The sequence below is a fragment of the Fukomys damarensis genome, unplaced genomic scaffold (assembly GCF_012274545.1).
Source record: "Fukomys damarensis isolate Sample0158 unplaced genomic scaffold, DMR_v1.0_HiC HiC_scaffold_13, whole genome shotgun sequence".
Taxonomy (NCBI): domain Eukaryota; kingdom Metazoa; phylum Chordata; class Mammalia; order Rodentia; family Bathyergidae; genus Fukomys; species Fukomys damarensis.
Genome location: NW_022900925.1, coordinates 14,772,938 through 14,791,840, shown reverse-complemented (window position 1 = coordinate 14,791,840; position 18,903 = coordinate 14,772,938). Strand labels below are relative to the sequence as shown.

General features: G+C 46.2%; 1 protein-coding gene across 2 annotated transcripts in view; it reads right to left on the bottom strand.

Annotated features, from left to right (window-relative positions):
- Smg6 (SMG6 nonsense mediated mRNA decay factor) overlaps positions 1–18,903 on the bottom strand; it is a 234,931-nt gene that overhangs the window by 14,237 nt on the left and 201,791 nt on the right. For both annotated transcript variants that reach the window (XM_010642132.1, XM_010642131.3), the window contains 2 exons: positions 6,874–7,050; positions 3,169–3,315 (listed from right to left, as the gene is read on the bottom strand). In XM_010642132.1, coding sequence (XP_010640434.1) covers positions 3,169–3,315; positions 6,874–7,050 — 324 coding nt within the window. The remainder of the gene's footprint in view (positions 1–3,168; positions 3,316–6,873; positions 7,051–18,903) is intronic.

Here is an 18,903-nt window from a genome sequence, read left to right as displayed (position 1 = left end):
GCCCCAGATCTCACTTGGACTTTATAGCCACCTTGGGGGCCAGGGGGATTTTGTTCAACCCCATCTTCATATCCCCTTCCCCAAACATGTGTGGTTCCTGTTTTGCTGCATCTGTAAAAGGCGCTGGGAACTGGGGAGTTGCCTTACACCTCTAGGTTAACACCCTGGAGACTGGTGGAGTTTAGAGCAGTGTAATTTACAGCCCATCTCTCCGATCTTTGATTCTCCTTTCTTCCTTATTGTATTAGTGTGACCCAGGTACCTGCCAACAATAATGGCCTCTCTAGCTAGGAGCCTCTCCTCCACTCTCAGGACAATTTATACCTTTTCCTTGGGATTTTCCCCCCTTAAATTAAACAAAAAGAGGAAAAATAGAGAAGGTTAACATGGGTTTGGCGCGCTGAAGCCCCGTGGTTCTGGGCAGGGAGCCAATGGCCCGAGGGCACACACATGTGTGTGCTCTCCCAGAAGGGCCTTCACCGGCCCTGTTTTACAGCCACCTCGGCACAGACTCCAGGGTTCACGCATATGGCCAGACAGATGTGTCTGGCTTACGTTCAAGGCTGGAAAATGAAGAATTATGGAAGTGAAGGGCCCCGGGCATTAAAGGGGGGGGAGGAAAAGGGGGAATTTTTCCTCTGCTGAGAAATCCTCCTGTGGCTGTGAGGCTGGAGGAAAGAGGCTGACAGGAGGCAGGGCAGCCAGCAGCAGTGCATGTGGGGCCTGTTCTTAAAGGGGCCACATCAGCCTATGCTTTGACAGCTTAGAGCAGGCCCTTAAGGCCAAGGCCTTAGCAGCCTCCTCAGAAGAAGCTGATGAGGAGAACAGACCTCCTGAATAGGGCCACCCAGGGCACTGGAAGTCATTATGCCTCTAATTATTAGGTTACTGGATGTTGCTGGAAAGGCCAGTCTGGACACAGACCTCTGGACAGGGATCGATCCATGTAGCATTTGGTTCCACAGAATTCTCTTTTTTTAAAAAAAATAACACTTGTTCATCTATTGAATCTCTTGCTTAAGACTGGCCTCTACTACACAGTACACTCTGGGATATGATATTTTTGTTCACTTCTGTGTTACCCAGCCACCAGCATGCTTAATGCTCAATACCACTTGTTAAACTGAGCTGAAGACATGGTCTTTGAGGCCAAGGAGTTCATAGTACCGTGTGTGTGTGTGTGTGTGTGTGTGTGTGTGTGTGTGTGTGTGTATTGGGGGGGTGGGGGAGGGGGCCTGAAATAACTGTAATATGAGACATGATAGCAGTTCGACAAATGAAGTATAAATCAACATTGCAGGAACACTGAACAGAGAGATGAATTTCTCCTGGGGGAATCAGGGAAGGCTTCACTGAGGAGATGAAGTTTCATTTGACAATTGAAGGAGGAATAGAACTTCAACAGGTAACAGGAAATGTGGAGCAGAAAGAGAGCAGCTTGGTTTGAGGGACAGCATCACAAAGACCCAAGAAAGGGGAAGGGTAACACATTATCTAGGGGCAGTGAGGAGGGAGGAAAGTTAGTGTTTCTCCCCAGGCAGGAGGGCCTTGGTGACTAGCTGGCCACTTAGTTCACACCGTCATTCATTCTGAGGCCTCTAGCAACTCTGGCAGGTGCTATACAATTTGTTGGTGCCTGAGGAAGCAGGCTCTTCCTGGGGTCATATGGCCAGTAATGGCTCATGGGGATGTGACAATGGGAGAAGTTGGAGAAACAGACAAGGGACAGATCAGAGGGCCTTCAATACCATAGAGGAAATTAGACTTTATTTTACTAACCAAGAAAAGGCATCAATGATTTCTGAGCAGGGAAGTGGCTCTTTTGGGAGCAGAATAACACACAGGAGGTAGGAAGGTGAAACAGGAGCCTGATGGTCAGACTGTGAACTACACAACTCCAGAAGTGGCCATTCACAGGCTACAAGGTCAATGGCCTTCCTTGAAGCTGTGCAATGCAAGAGTCTTGACAGTCACAATCAAAGTAAGCCTTTGAACTAGGAGAGCAGTGAAAATGGGAATAGGGTGGAGAAGAGGGAGTAAATGAGTGAATACATAGGATCTGATAAAAAATTGGACAGGAGGGTAAACAGCCAGGATATAATTTAAGATGATGCTCTACTGGCTACCATCTGTGAAGCCAACCACACACAAACACTTGCAAAATACCAACTCAGCTTGATGAGATTAAGAAAAAATAGAAAGGAAGGAGACAAAAAAAAAAAAAAAAAAAAAAGGCAATGAGAAAGCCTAGGAGGATGGTAGTCTGGTTAGCAGAAAGAAGACAATGTCATTCATTTGTACTTGTAAGAGGAAGGAAGCTGGAGGAAGTGAGCTTTGGGGTCCAAGATGGGTCCTTGGTGATTACTGGCATAAATTTCTCTAACTACTGGGTTGGCAGTCAAGATATGGAAGCAGCGAGCCACCTGCACTAAACACTATGCCCAGGAGAGGGGCAGCTCAAGGGAGCGCTGAAAATAGGTATCCCTAGCGATGCCGAGGGTGGTGGCTTAATGCTTACAAATACACATAGTTGTCTTTAAATGGAGGCTCTTTCCTGTCTGATTTGGGCCCTAGATAAGGAGTAGGTGTAGAGTGCAAGGGGACAGGCCTGGAAAAGCCACAGAGAAAAAAAAATTGCTGGACGGGAAGATTTGGGTCCCCTGAGAATACTGACAGTGGGGGAAATCCCCTCCTTGGAGATAAGGTAGCCTCTCTTTGGGAAGGTATGTAGAGTACCTTGTCCAGAAGGGGCTCTTCTGTTATATGGGAACCCACATCATTAGCTTGTGGCTATGGTACCCTCTCTTTCCCCAAGAAGAGGTCCTCTCCATGAGTATCTTGCTATGGTATACGGGAAATCTGAAGCCTGAGGTTGCATGAAAGATTATGTGTACTGTCCTTGATAGAGCCTCACAGAGTCAGAAGTCTTCAGATTCTCTGAGAAGACTCAGTCTTTGCCTTGGAGCCTGTGATGAAGGAGACGCCAGGCATGGAGACGTGCTACTAGAATGTAATGGTAGAGTAAGACAATGGTGGGGTATAGCTGGAGAGAACAATGAGAGACTTTTCCTGAGAGAGTCCTGTTTGCTCCTACTGCTTGTCCATTTCCCCTCATGTCCTATAAAGCCACCACCCTGATGCGAACCACCCTCCCCAGGCAGTCCCCACCTGGATCTTTTCTTGGCGACGCTGCTGCTCGGCTATCTTCCTGGCTAGAGCCAGCTTCTTGGCCCGAAGTTCCCTGATGTCATCCTCGCCCCCGCTGCCTTCAGCCTCTGAATCTTCCTCAAAGTCTTCAATTACCACATCTTCTTCCTTTTAGTGGTGAAATTCAGCAGGAGACTGTGAGCCCACGGCACTTAAATGAATCTGCCTTCTGTCCTTTAAGTCCCTACTCCATGCTGACTGAGACCATTCCTCCCAAAGGGTCCTATGCTATGTGCTTCCCTTATTCAGGAAAAGGGGAGTGGAGAGTGGTCATATTTCCCCTCACTGCTCCTTTTTACACTCTAGGGCTCTTTACTTACACAGGCACACCATAAGTCATTCATAATCACACATGTACACTTACATGTTTGTACTTATACTCCTTTTTCTTCTCTGAACACACTCATAGTCAAACCTTGGGCTTATTTTCATTCTGAAGTCACAAACGATTCAAGGGGTAAATAACAGAAAAAGTTAAACCACCCAATTTTAATCTAATTCATGCTAATGACCTGACAGGAATTGGCTCTGGTCAACAGCTGGGAGTTGGTCAAGGAAGCTCCCTTGGCCCAGACAGCATCAGGAGCAGATGCTGTAGCTCAGCAGACCTTGCCCTGGTTTCTTTTTAAGACCACAGCCTGGTGGTGTGGGGACTGCTGGGCCCTATTACAGGAATTTGCATGACATGGCCTTGCTCAGCTGCCTTCCCAGGGCCTGGGCAGGATAGGAGGGGGCTGGCTAGCTTAAGGAGCCTCCTGCCAGGCTGGTGGAGCCTTCCCCAGGGATGGTACCTCCCCACTGCAGCCTCAGCTCTCGGCAGCCATCACTCTCCGGGTGGTCCCTGCTCCATTCTTTACTCTCTCCCTTTTGGCCTTGGTCAACAGAAAACATGCAGCTGCCCAAGAAAGGTTCTTTTGAGGGACAGGGTTAGCAGGGGTACATGGGGAGTGATTCAGCAGAAGAATTCTGTGATTCTAACAAGACGATAGTAACTATAGCAACAGCTATCATACTCAGTGCTGCTTACAGGTCATATACTGGCATTTTTCATTTTCACAATGGCCTGAGCAATAGCTGCTATTACCATTCTTATTTTTATAAATGAACAAACCAGAGTTTAAACAACCTCTAAGGTTGCATACATAATAAAGGACGGAGCAGGGACTCAAACCCAAATACGTCTGACTACAAAGTCTGTGCTCTTGTCATCATAATGAGCAAATCCACAGGGTGGAGGTCCTGAATCAAGACAGAAAATCCAGATTCAGCCCCTAGTGGCTCAGCTTTGCCAGGCCTAGACCTGTTCAGCACAGACTGCTCTCTCCTCTAAGTGGGACTCTCTTGGTGGAAGGTGGTTAGTAAAGTGTGTGAGTGGGTAGGTGATGGAGGAGAGTAGGGTTGAAGGAAGATGGATAGTTCTGTATCATGCCTAAGGAACAAGACTGAATAAAGAAGATGCTTGAAGAAACATTAGCCCCACTTCTTCCCATCAGCTTCAGTGACTCAGTTTTGCAGTAGAGATGAGACCTGAAGATGGGCAAAACTTCTACTGTACTGAGAGGTCTCAGGGCTCTGTTCACAGTCACCACTCATTTGTCAATCTCTGGCCATGGGAAAGAGAGATATTGTGTACATTCCCTTCCTTGTTCAAGGGGTTAACCTGGACAGGAGCAAGTGGAACAGAATGCCTGCCAGGCCTGTGAGGAACGGTACCCCTGAGTACTCTGACCAGACATGTGCACGGCTATCATGGGCCCTCAGGGAGCTGGACTGAGGTCAAAGGACGGTCATAGAAGCTTGTCTGAGGTTTTCTAAGCTCTCACAGCAAACGAGGAAGTGAAGGGTTATGAAATTACACAGACCAGGGTAAGTAGGGTTTCCCAGGGGCCACTAACATAAAGGAACCCAGGAGTTTCGTGGGAAAAGGAAGAAGTGGGTAGCCTGGCGTGGGTCACAACCTTTGTCTGCTCAGTAAGCTCAAGGAGAGAGAGTATGTGGCACAATCAAGATCTGGGACTAGAGAGCTGGTTTGCTCCTTGGAAGAAGGGAGGTCTATTTGGACTTGTGCTGCAGGTTCCAATGGCCTAAGGACATCTCTTATGGAAAAGCCTGGAGAGGTAGTCTTATTTAACCCCTTCACCACCTGCCTCAGCTTTCCAGTGTGGGTAAGGTAACAGACCAAAGTGCTACCCCTGCTTTTCACACAGTGCCCAGGGCTGTGGTGGCACTACTCTGCCCACCCAAAGCTTGGACACCCTCTTGCCTTTGGCAACTCCATTCTCTCCTCCCATGCTGACAGCTCATTCTTTCCCATTATTTCCTGCCCAGGTTTCATCGGGGGAGTCTGGAATCATGGGCTCAGCTGTATCTCTGGAACCACCTCTGTCCTGGAAGCTGAGCCCTGTGTCATCAGGGGTGGGGTGGGTTCTCCAGCTATCCTAATAAAGCCAGTCCAAGATTCTGCTTCTCTGAAAACTCTCTTCCAAAGGTGGCCACTCTATCACTGCCTCAGATCCCGAACGACAGCTTCCAGCTGACATCTGGCTTCCTTGGCCTGTTGCTGATTTCATCCTTGTACCCCGCCCTTCTCCGCCGGGGCGCTTGAGACTGCTGTGGGCCAAATGACTGTGTTGGCCTACGGGTGACCTGGCCTCTGGCTAGAACTGCTTCCGTCCCGTCCCTTCCCTTAGTCCCACGTTCCTTCCCACCTAAGTTCCCACTGTCTTTCACACTGTGGAGTAAAAAAAAGAGAGAGTCAACCTTCAGGCAAAAGTGAGGTGTGCACACACCCAAAGTTACCCACACCCAAACACACAGCAGGGAGGCTGGCAGTGATGCTAAATGCACACATACTCTGACACCAACACATATTCACATTTACTTAGAACCCACAGACAGCAAGAGAGCTGGCAGCAATGTTCAGTTAAACTGACACATAAACTGAGCACACACAGATCCACATTAATATCCCCCCTCAAAAGACATACATGCACAGCAGGGCAACTGCCAGTAAGGTTGTTTGTAGGGGTGGGTACACAGGCTAATGCACATGTGTGTAAGCACAAACACACAGATACACATGCGTGCACACACACATGGAGTCTGGAGTGAAGCAAGGGCTACAGGAACAACTAAGGGCAAACAAACAAGATGAGAATTCCTTAATCACATCAGGATGTGCAGGAGGGAGGGAGGGAGGGAGGGAGTAAGGGAGGGAGAGTAGGTTAGGGGAGGGGTGATTTTCCACACAGGGCCAGCAATGTCAGCTCTTCCTGTACGTGTGCTGGAGGCTGGAGTTCAGGCCTGTGCTGCGCTGAGCGCCACACATCTATAAACTTGATCCTCAGCCTGAACCCTAATACCCCCGCCCCTCTACTCCCTTTCCTAAGCCTCCAGAGCTGCACATTATTAAACTTTTTCTTTCCCTTCTCCTCCAATGCAACATTAAAAAGAAGCATCTGGAACTCGTAGGAAAGTGAGATAGAGGCACTGGGGTGGACTGGTAGGAAGGGGCACCAGCAGAGTGCACTCTTGAGAAGCTGGCTGTCAGATCAACATAGGCATTGCTCTGAGTGGATATAAATAACTCTTGAGTAGAAGCTGCAGCCATGGGCAAGGGGGAAGGGAGCCTTCTCTCTGCCACAGCGGGCTCTTCCCGCATAGTACCTCATCTTCCAGTTGTTTTCCCTCTTGGCTTCCCATTTCCTTTCCCATGGTGTCTGGGACGGGTGCCACTGACACATATTTTCCACCCTTGAATGCCAGCAGAGGCTCTTCTTGTCCACAAAGGGCTTCCAGAAAATACTTCAGCACTGTGACCCTTTTGCAGTCGGCTGCAATAACCTACAGGGCAAGAGGGAGAGAAGAAAAACACTGTTTTCTGAAGAAGATGAATCTGAGAGACACTGTTAGCTGTGGGGCACATGAGAAGTGTGTCAAAGTTACTGGGAAGGAAGGGAGTGAGTGAGCAGAAGCATGTGTGTGCGTGTGTAAGGGAGTGAGTGAGGGCTGAGACCAAGGTCTTCCGAAGGAAGGACGTCGCCAAGGTCTCTCCTTAGGTCATCCCTGGGGCAGCAGACAATGCAATGACCAATGCCACGTGCCCTCAGGGCTTATGCTTTTCTTTTACTAAAGTCCTAATATAAAAAAGAATAAATTAAGTTCTTCTAGGTTTGGAATATAATCAGTAGAAGGAGTTATAGTTCAGAACCCTGGTTGTCACAGAATTCCACTTTCTGGCCCCCTTTGCTGCTACTCTCCACTATTCCCCCAATCTAGCTCCAAGTTCTCGCCAGAAGAACTGGTAGCCTGGATGAAAAATGAATGATGAGGACTCTTAGTTGTTTTGTTTCAACCAGGTAACTCTGGGCTCCTTCTGATAGGTTCCTGCTGTACTTAAGAGCTTCTCATTTTCAAGAGACTGGGGTTGGGCAGTTTTTTACCCAAGCTTTGCTCCTGCTGGGTTTAAATCAGTTGCTCTCATGTGACCACTCAGCAAACATGCTGGTGCTCTCACACAAGTTGGGACTGATTTAGCTAAGATGAAATTTGTTACCTTGAGCAATCGTCAAATTTGTTATTGTTTCATGAAGTGTCCACAGACATCCAGTCTGGGGTACTCCCTAAAAGACTAGGGTACAGTCTGGTACCCTATCTGTGTTACTTATGGCCGCCTCCATTCTTGCCCACTGACGTCTCTTTCTCCCTGGACTCTGAGGTCCTGTCTTCCCTACTGATGGGGCACTCACCACAGAGAGGGCCCTGTTTATCTGTAGCTCACAAGCTGAGGGTCAGTCCGTAGAGGAAACACTGCAGTGGCCAGATAGGCCACAGGAGGCAGCCCCTTCATCCAGCTCATACTGAATGCCTGAGCCCCGATTTGATGACTCCTCATTTCTGAATGTGAAAGGGACTGATATGGTGCATTGTGCAGTGAAGGGCTAACATGGAGACTGGCTGTTGGCTCGTGGTTTTATGCGTACGCATGTTACTTCCCTCATCAGGACAACAACCCCTCTGGTGGCAAAAACTATAGCTTATACTATTCATACCTCACAGCAAGAGCTGTAAGGACAAGCTTGGTACATAGTAGGCTCATAGTAAAGACTAGCAAGCACTGGGAATTCAACAGTTGAAGCAGGCACAAGCCATGTCCTCTAGATACTGTGTAAATGATTACTAGTCTGCCAGTGGTTGGCCAGGGAAACTGCAGCCCACATAGTCACCTGTGTGATTCATTCTCTGCAACCACCTCCCCTGCCTAGATACCCTTCACTAATGGTCCTGTTATCACTACAGTCTGGTACCTCTGGCTAAGTACGTTGACCACCTTCACCTAACAGGCTGACCTAAAAAGTTCTCACCTACCCAGAAGAGGCTCAGAGAAAAGGATAGCCTCTGGAGCCTAGTCCTGAGCTTATCTCCTTAAAGAAGGAAGGAAGCCTGCTTGGGCTAGGGCAGGTAACCACGGTCCCATCGCGTGCATTCAAACATGTGATGAGGAAGGCTAGAATACAGAAGCAGGGGCTAAAAGGCATTAAAGAACAGAGCTGAAATGAGTAATAGCCTGGCAGGCAGCACGCACAGTGGCCTCCCTGCATCCCCAGCCTCTCACTTGCAGAGGAAACTTCTGCATTTCCACAAGACTGCCAGTTTCCTCTCTGTGGTCTAATTTTAACCACCTTGTCGTTACAGTGTGTGTCAGCCACCTGACCCCACTATGACCTCTGACCTTATGCCCCAGCTACTGCTTGCACTATGGAGAATTATGTAATGGGCTCAGGACTTTCCTTTTTGGCATGAGGCTGCTACCATTAAATGGGGAGGAGGTGGGAGTGATGGGATAAGGACACAGAAGCAGTTTGCCATGGTCCTTGGCTCACCTGAATGGTAAGAAGTTCACAGACAGTCCTGAGGTCTGCACCAGAAACCTGACCAGGAGAGGCAGAGGTTATACATGCAGACAGGCAGGCAGGAACACCTAGATAGTATGCTGCATGGCTCAGGAAGAAAGTATGGTTCCTGGCCAAGAGGAAGAAAGGCCACATGTGTGGACGTGGGACTCCTGGAGATGGGGATTTCCAGGGCACAGCAGGACTCAGGGATGCAGACATCCTGAGCCTGCCTGCAGCACATCCTTAGAGGATCAGTAGGAATTGTCCAACACATGGTGAGACAGGCAGAAAGGGGCCCCCCCTTTTTTATTTCCATGTCTTTAGAAGGAAGTTAGTTTTCTTGGAGATTTTGTCTGCTATCGCCATTAGTCCTTTCCTAGAGCAAGGACACTCCTGTCTGACTGACAAAAGGGCTTTGATCCATGGGGTTTCTGAGTTGGTGCTAAGAGATCTGAAAATAATACTATTTGAAGAGAGCAAAGTCACCTAGTCTTTGGAAGAATATCCTTTCTCCTTTGCAATCCAACTGGCAAAACAGACAAGGGTGTGTAGAGTTTCCTTAGGCTTTTTTTTTTTTTTGAGACAGGGTCTCACTGTATAGTTGAGACTGACCTGGAACTCACTATGTAGCCCAGGCTGGTCTCGAACTCACAGTGATCCTCCTGCCTCAGCCTCCTGAGTGCTGGGATTACAGGCATGTGCCACCACGCTCCTTAGGCTTCTAAAGTGCACTATGACAGTGAGCTATTTAAGAGATGAATAATCTGAGAGGCAGACCATCCAGGGCTTGCACAGGAACACAGGGAAACCACCTATCTTCAGCCCACTGCAAGGGGATTTTGCCTTAAGGAAGGGGGAATAAACCTACAATGGTGGAAGACCATAGCTCTTGTTTGTTTGTTTTCTGATTTTTGATTTTTTGAGACTGGGTCTCACTATGTACTGAGACTGACCCGGAACTTACTATGTAGCCTAGACTAGTCTTGAACTCACAGCAATCCTCCTGCCTCAGCCTCCCGAGTGCTGTGATTACAGGCGTGCGCCACCATGCCCAGCGACCATAGCTCTCTTGACCCTGGAGCTCCGTAGGAGACTTATGGCAATATTCTATTGCACAAAGCCTCTAGCATTTTAGTCAGGGCAAGGGAAAAAAAAAGCTATACAAAACAAAAGGAACAAAAATAGTTTAACATGTTTAATAAGGGACATCAAGATGGAAGAAGCCTTTCAAACCATCTTCAAAAAGCAAACTCCAAGGCCAGGTGTGGTGGCACACACTTGTAATCCTAGTGCTCAGGAGCCTGAGGCAGGAAGATTGGTATGAGTTTTAGGCCATTCTGGTGTACATAGGGAGCCAGCTGGAACTACATAGTAGACCCAGTCTCAAAAAAGCAACAAAGAAACAAAAAAAGCAAACTCCAACACTGTCTTTTCTTGGTAAAGGAGGACTTCTTGGTAGGAGAGGTTAAAGCTAGGTTCCCTGCTTGGAAATGAAGGAGTCCAGATGAAGTCTATGACATAATCCTCACAATAATTCTGCTCATGAGCACATTTTTCCATTCTGTATCAATGAAAAGCAGAGAATGTAAATGGTATGTACATTGTGGCTTGGGCAACCTTTAGATTTGCCAGAGAAGAAAGAACTGCTCAGGAGCAGCTTCCTTCCTGGGCTGTAACAGATGGGGCTAGATTAGGGCTAGAAGTGGGTAAGGGGTTGTTAGTTGGAGAATACCATGGGAATCTTCTTAGTGTACTTTCCTGGTGTCAATCCTTGCTGTTTGGAAGAGACTCACTTCACAGATTATCAAGAACTCCAAAGTTAATGGGCAAAATGCCTCACACGAATCATTTTAGCCTTGAAAAGAACACTGGGGCTTTAGGTCAGGGAACAGCTGAAAGAAAGGCACCCAAAGAAAGCCCCTTTCTCTTCCCTTGAAGATCATCTGAGGCAGCTTGCCCCACAGGCAGGAACTGAAACCTTGAGCTTCAAGGGCTCCAGTTATCACCCCAATCAGGTCCAGAGCAAAGAACCAAGCAGAAAGGGAAACTGAAAGTTTGATGTGGAGAGGTGATAGTAGTCCCCTGGCCTGTCTCAGGCTGAGTTCCTTCGAAAGATACTGTGAGCAGGCAGTGGGTGAGTGCGGGTGGGGCTGAGGGGAAAGTGAGATGCTGAGAAACGCAGGAAGAAACTTCTAGGCTGTGAGAGGACTGGCCTACCAGGCTGGGGCATCTTAGGTGGAGATGTGGGTAAGGAAGAATGGTTTTCTCTGAAAATTGGTGATTTTCCACAACCATTCCATAAGGGCAAGCCCAGCCTAGGCAGAGGCCCCGGAAAGAAGAGAAAAGAGACATCTATGCTGCTTTATGGAAGATGGGGAATGTGAGAGAGAAAATGAGCAAAAATGAGCGGAACAGTAGGCATTGCATACTGATGTTTGCTGAGTTGAATGGTTTAACACCTCATAACAGCCTTGGGAAAAAGAGAAAACCCTAGATCTGGCCGGAGAATATGAGGAGGGATTGGAAAGCTGAATCAGGCCTCTGGATGCTAACTCTAGGGACTCACACCATTTTTATTGGGTCCCTGTTTTCTCAAACAGGCTTCCTGGAAGGCATGAGGATTATAGTAGCTAGGCATCTGCAATATTTTTGCTGAACTTTTGGTTTGGGAGAATCAGAATTTAAACTTTCACTATCAGTTAGTTCTCTTCTTATGGTCTTAAGAAGTCCAGCTTGCTACTGCTCCTTTGGTTAAAGAGCAAAATCATATGGGTTTACCCCTACAAACTGAAGTTTACAGGTTGTTTTTCTTGTTTCTCTAAATGGAGTCAATTATTCTCACATTTGTTGAATCCTTCAATCAAATTTTATAGCTTGTTAATTTTACAGAGTGTTCTTAGAGCAAATAAGATGCAGACAGGAAAGTGAAGTCTTGCTGAGACTAAGAAACCTTAAAATAGTGTTCAAATCCACCACCAAGGCTGGTAAAATACAGGCTGCCTGGCTAGCTTCTGAGGTCAATTAGCAATGGGTTAATTATCATCTTTAATGAGCCAAGCCAACAGGACTGGCTACAAGAAATTTAACTCAGACTAATGTGTTTTCACAAACCAGGAAACGCTAGTTATGCATGCCTCACCCTGACAAGAGACTGAAGGGTGGGAAGCACAATTCTGTAGCAGCCAAGGGTGGGTCAGCCTGAGAACGGGTCTGCCAATGAAAGTTCAGACAAGAAATGAAGACTACCACACAGGGAATCCTCTGGAGCTGAGAGGACTGAGGAAATGGTTTATTCACATTCCTAGGGGGAGGGGCTTCCTGGTAGGGAGCAGACTCTAAAGGCAGGAGAGAAACTGGCCACAAGATGTACAATTACTCTGAAGACAGAGGCAGTAGTTTAGGACAGGGAGACAGATACAGCCTATCCGAATTGGAACTAGTTTGTATGAAATGGAGAGAGGGTAAGGGATCAGAGGGGAGAGAAGGGAACAACCTGTGCTTGGCTGAATGACTAAGGGGACAGAGGGAGAAAAAGCATGGTCCTATACCTGAGGCATTTCCTGACAAGCCTGAGGCACACTGCCCTAGGTACCAATCCTAACAGTCTTTCACTCTTTCCCTAATCCTGCTCCAGCATGGCCTCATTTCTATGCAAGCTGCCAAGCACAGGCCACTGCCCCAGTCATTTCTGATCCTGAAGTTGGAGACCCAGCCTCCTCAGTCCTATGGTGGTTTATGCTAGCTGACAGGGTCAATGAATCACAAGACAAAAAGCTAATAACACTGGTCAATACACACCACTCCATGTCCTTATTCTCATCAGTTGTTTTCTTCTTGGAGAAGGCAATGTGCATACATCTATTCTCAGAGTGATGAGTCTGTCTCCCCACCTGTATCATACCATCATGCATACATGCAGGTGTACACACACATCCACACCCAGAGTAAGTCTCCTTTTAAAGAAGGGCACCTGGTACCCCCCAAAATAAATGAAATTTTAAAAAATAAATAAAGAAGGGTAGCTGGGAACTTGAAATGTTAGGAGGGAAGATTTGCTGATGGTGAGGCTTCTCCAACAGAGGTTTTTTTTTTGGGTAACAGGATCAAACTCAGGACCTTGCACTTGCAAGGCAGGCAGCAGGACCACTGAGCTAAATCCCCAGCCCTCTCCAACAGAGTTTTATTAAAGATTCAAGCCGGGGATTTTAGCTCAGTGTTTCCACCACTTGCCTTGCAAGCCCAAGGGCCCAAGTTTGATCCCTGGTACAAAAACAAAAACAAAAACAAAAACAAAAACAAAAAAACACCACAATTTGGGCTGGGGATTTAGCTCAGTGGGTTCACTGCCTGCCTGGCAAGAGCAAGGATCCCAAGTTCAATCCCTGGTACCAAAAAAACCACAAAAAACAAAACAACAACAATAACAACAACAACAAAAAAACAAAAAAAGATTCCAAAAGTTATACTTCTTAGCTACTGGGAAGGAGATTGTGTTCACACCAGAGAGAGGGCCAGGGGAACAGAGGAGTTGTAGAACTTACATGCAGTGAAAGAAAGAAAGTATAGGGGGAAAAACGGATCCACTCTGGTGAAAAGACAATACAGAGGCTTGGTCAAGAGCCTGAAATCCACTGTCAGACAGACCTAAGCTCAAGTCTTAACTGCCACTTCCAGGATGTGTGTCCATAGGCAAGTTATTGAACCTCTCAAAGCTTTTGCTGAAGTTGTTTATTAAGTTTAAAAGACATAATGCATATTAAAAATTTAGTGAGATGTCTGGGTCATTAAATGTTTAATAAATGAGTAGTTGGTACTTTTTTCCCCTCTCTCTCTGCTTCATTCTACCCAGAGGTAGTACTTTGCTTACACCACTAGGAGCTCTAGAAGTGACTCAGGCAAGGTGGGAAGCTTGCGTCTGGCACACAGCTTAGGCTCCAGTGGCCTAGAATATTCACCTAGCTGTTGAAACTGGTGCAATAGCTTACTCAATGCTAAGGTGCTAGACTCAATTTACGAAGTAGGACACCTGGTAGGTAGAGGCAAGGTTTGGCCTTTCTCTAGCAGTCCCTCAATACCTAGTCTCCAGAAAGATTCCTAGACCTAACCATGGACATGTGTGCATTCTACAGGGCTCTGGATAGGCCAAGGATCCAAGCTTTCAGATAAGCATACCACTAATACATTTTATCAGTAATAAAATCCTGCAGTAAATCACAATTGCTTTGTCCACTCAGCCCTTTGAAAATGAGGTATGGGTGGTAGCTTTACTTTTGCTAATATCTTAAGATACCAGAAAATAAGACCCAGTAGGAGAATTACCCTAGGTCTCCTAGTATGAGAGTAATGATGACAAAATTCCCACTATGGTATTTTCTACACACCTGAATTTCCTGAGCTTGGACATTGTGAACAAAGCCAGAGAGGAATCTGGTCTTCCCTGGGCAGAGTGCAGTGCTCTGCTGTTTCAACAAGGTGCATTCTCAACATCAAGGGCAAGGGCAGTGCAGAGAGCAAGCTATAGGCAGCAGTAGCTCGGGCAACAGTCCAATACTGCTTCCCCTGCAGAGTACTCTGAGAAAAGCCACCCACATTGGCAGGGGTTGGGGCGGATACTGGCACTGCCAACATAAGCCTTTCAGGTCTGGCTGGCTTCAGCTAGTCTGAAACCTGGGACACAGGCGCTGTGGCCCTCACTTACTTACTGAACCAGCAGGGGAGGCTACAAGCTCAGCCCCTGGGGATAAAAGTCCTCTGCCTGTCTGAAAACATCCACACACGGTGTTTCCACACTGCTAGTCAGTTCTGGGTGAAGAGCACTGAATCTTAGGCTCTATTTACTCTCAGCCATTCTTTTTGGCCTTCCAGACAGCCAGATCTGGGAGGCCAACTTCTAGGTTTGTGTTTAGTCTATGGTGTTTTCTTTTTGCTTTTTTTGGTACGGGGGATCGAACTCAGGACCTTGTGCTTGCTTGCAAAGGCAGGTGGTGGAACCACTGAGCTAAATCCCTGGCCCTCTAGGTTTGTGTTTAGGCATCTTTACCAAACTTGTTTCTCATTTTATGTATTTTGTTTAGGGAGAGCGTACCCCTTCTGAGGTATGTGTAGCATTCAATACATTCAGTTAACATTCAATTCAGCAAACATTTACTAAGTACCTACTGTGTGTATCATGCATTGTCCCAAGTTTAGGAATTCAAGACACAACAAGGCAAAGTGCCTGTTCCAGTGAGGGGAGAGTCACAGCCATATCAAGTGGTTCAAGAGACTCCCTTAATTAAGACAGAAATACATACCCCCACCCCCATTACATACAGCATTCAGGAAGACAGAATTCTTATTCTTCTTCCCTGAAGAGAGGAGGATGATGAAAGAAAAAGGCAGCCACAAGAAGAAGAAAAGCTCTTTGCAGAAACCTAGTACACTGTGCTTTTTCCCCTTTCTGGCTGATGGGTCCTGAGGAAGTCATGACAGAGACTTCCCTTGGGCTTGGCTTTGCTACAGGATGAATCCCAATCTGTCTCAGTGCTTTCCACACTGTGCAAGCCCTCTCCCTCTCAGCTCCTCACCAGGTCACCTCTCCATAGGTCACCAGTGCACTTTTGGCAATTACTTCCTAACCCTTGGCAAACCTGTTTGCTCTTCCCCCACAGGCCATTTGTTCCTTCTGGGACCTGAGAAACTTTACAGATGATTATTAGAGCCCACTGTGCCTTTCTTGTATTTAATCAATTCATTACCTCACACACACCCCTCCAGTATCAGGGATCAAACTAGGGACCTTGTGCTTGCAAAGCAGGTGCGAGGTCACTGAGCTAAATCCCTGGCCCAACCTCACATTCTTTTAAGTTTGATAAAGTCTTTCCTTTCAAGAAGGCTTTGTCCACCCTATCAGGCCATCATGCACGAATATTTCCTAAGTACCCACCATGTGACAGGATCTATACTAGACATTCTGGGTATAAAAAAGAGAAGAAGGCCAACACAGTCCTTGGTGTCACAGGACTTTCAGTCCAGCAAGAGATTTTACAGAAGCTTGAAAACTGCGGATTGGCCTTTCAGCACCAGGAATCTAGAACTACACTTCCAGAAATAACTATAATACTTATATGCCAGATGTGAACTTCTTTGCTCTGGGTTGGCAGGGTGTGGGCGCGTGTGTGTATGTGTTAGTGGGGATTGAATCCAGGCAGTGCTGAGCTATGTCTCTACATCCATTTCTTAAAATTTTGAGATAGGGTCTTGCTTTGTTTCCCAGGCTGGCCTTAAACCTGGCAATCCTCCTGTCTCAGTCTACTAAGCAGCTAGGATTATACCATGTATGCCACCATGTCCAGTTTGAATGAGTCTTACCAATCATTTAGAGTTGCAAGTGAACCTCCTCTGAACACTTCCCAGCAATCCAACCTCTTTCTTGAATACTCCAGATAAAGCAGATTAAAGATCTTGGGGAAGCTTTCAAAACTAGTCATTACTTGCCAGGTGTGGTGGCGCACACCTGTAATCCCAGCACTCGGGAGGCTGAGGCAGGAGGATCGCTGCAAGTTCGATACCAGCCTGGGCTACACAGTGAGTTCCAGAGCAGTCTGAACTACATAGTGAGACCCTGTCTCAAAAAACAAAAAAACAAAACAAAACAAAACAAAAAAAACCCACAAAAAAATGAGTCATTACTTAATACAAGTAATTTTTACTACCTATATACTTTTTTTTTTTTCTGTTAAATTTAAATTTCTGGTCGTGACCATGCAGTATGAGAGGTTTATTACTGTCTTGAATCTATAAGGGGCTTCATTTGCTAGTAGGAGCCCATTCCACTTCTGAATCTAATTCATGGAAATGTCTATCCTTTTAGTTCAATTATGCCCCCTAATGCTTCTAATTCTTTCTATGAGGTTCTATATGAACTCTAGCCCTGCCTGACTGGCCTCAAATTATTTGAGATCTGCTATGTTAACCCTTCTTTAGGCTAAACAGTCCCACTTTCTAACTGCCCCTGATTTAAACAGTCTCCTCAACATCCTGCTTATTCTTTTGCTAAGATTAATGTGTCTCAAAGTGAGTGAGGGACCTTGTATCATGTGGCAGCAGAGAATACAGTGCAACATCTCCTTCCTTGCTCTGTTCTGGATGCTTCAATTCTGCGAATAGGTATTATTCACAGAGATGGTATTAATGTTGTTCACCACCACCTCCCACTATTGACAAATTGTGAGCTTCTAATCAGTAAATCACCAAACTGTTTTCCTATATGTGACTACATCATGTCTCTTTGCATTGAAGTCACACCTTGCAGGGAGGGTCTCTCTATACTGTAAGAAATTCTATTATATATCATTGCACTGTATGTTCCTTCTATATGCAGCTGACTTTCTGGATAAGGGTAGGATTTTACATTTCTTCTTACTTCATTTTGTCTCATCATATACTTCCTTCAGTATTTTTTTTTCTGGTACTGGGGACTGAACTCGGGACCTTGCGCTTACAAGGCAGGTGGTGGCACCACTGAGCTAAATCCCTGGCCTACTTCTTCCATTGCCACCTATCTAATGCTCTGTGGATCCTTAATTTGTCATCTGAAAATGCATTCCTTCCCAAGTTCATACCATCCATTAATTTGTTTACACTTCTCAGTACTGTATCTTTCTCCCATTAACATGCTCTATTTTTTCCTCTTAAGATTCCTAAGGGTAGGCCCTCTGTGTGTGTGCATATATTTAAAATAAAAGGTACCTATATTATTTAACATATAACTATGGACAATGTGTATGAATGATTATGGCAGCAGATGGCAGCCTTAGGACAATTCCAGGTGATGTTATGGGGGTGGGGTACACTATGTGAACCAGGCTCTCCAAAGTCATGCAACTCAGACTCAAAGATGCTCCTCTCTGCTCTGGGTGCTGCTCCTGAGATTAAGACTCACTAATGGGCTCTATCTTTCAACAGGCTACCTACAGAATTTCTAATTTGAAATAAGATACCAAAAGAAGCTAAGTTCTGGGCATGTCTTACTCTGTCTTAACAGGAGGCTGCTGCCCCAGGGCAAAATACAGCGTACCTCAACCAGAGGTGAGACTTAATATTCTTCAAAGCACCGATGGCATGTCATTTTTTCTGAACCCAAGGCCTCACATACGCCAAGCACATGCTTTACCTTTGAGCTATTCCCTCAACTTCTAATGTCATGCTTAAAAAGAAAATTATCTTTATCTGAAGAGCCTCCAAAGCATATTTAAAAATCTGGTACAGAGAAATTCTCTGAGCTTAGGCTGCAGTAGAAAGCCACTTTAAGCTGCATTTTCAGGTTCTGTGTTTCTAGAGTTCTGATCCCCCCCACCATGTACTGTAGACTGAACTCAGGACCTTGCACTTGTCAGGAAGGCACAGGGCCACTGAGTTAAATAGAGTTCTGATTTTCAAATGTTGCTTGTGCCTCATAAGCTGGAGGCTACACAAACTGCAACTATAGGTAGGTAACTAGACTAGAGTCTATCCATAATATGGACTATAGGTTACAAGTAAGACAAATACCCTACACAAGCTCATTAAGTATTTGTTCTCTTTCACCTCGGAACACTAAAAAGCATTTTTTGATCCAACTGTGTCAGAATCACATATTAGGCTTATGACAAACACACTCTATTTTGGACTAAATGAATTCATATTTCTGGATGCAGGACCTTGGAACATTTTTTTTTTGAGAGAGAGAGAAAGGGAGGGAGGGAGAGAGAGAGAGAGAGAGAGAGAGAAAGCGGGGAGGGAGGGGAGGGAGAGAGAAAGGAGGGAGGGAGAGAGGGAGAGA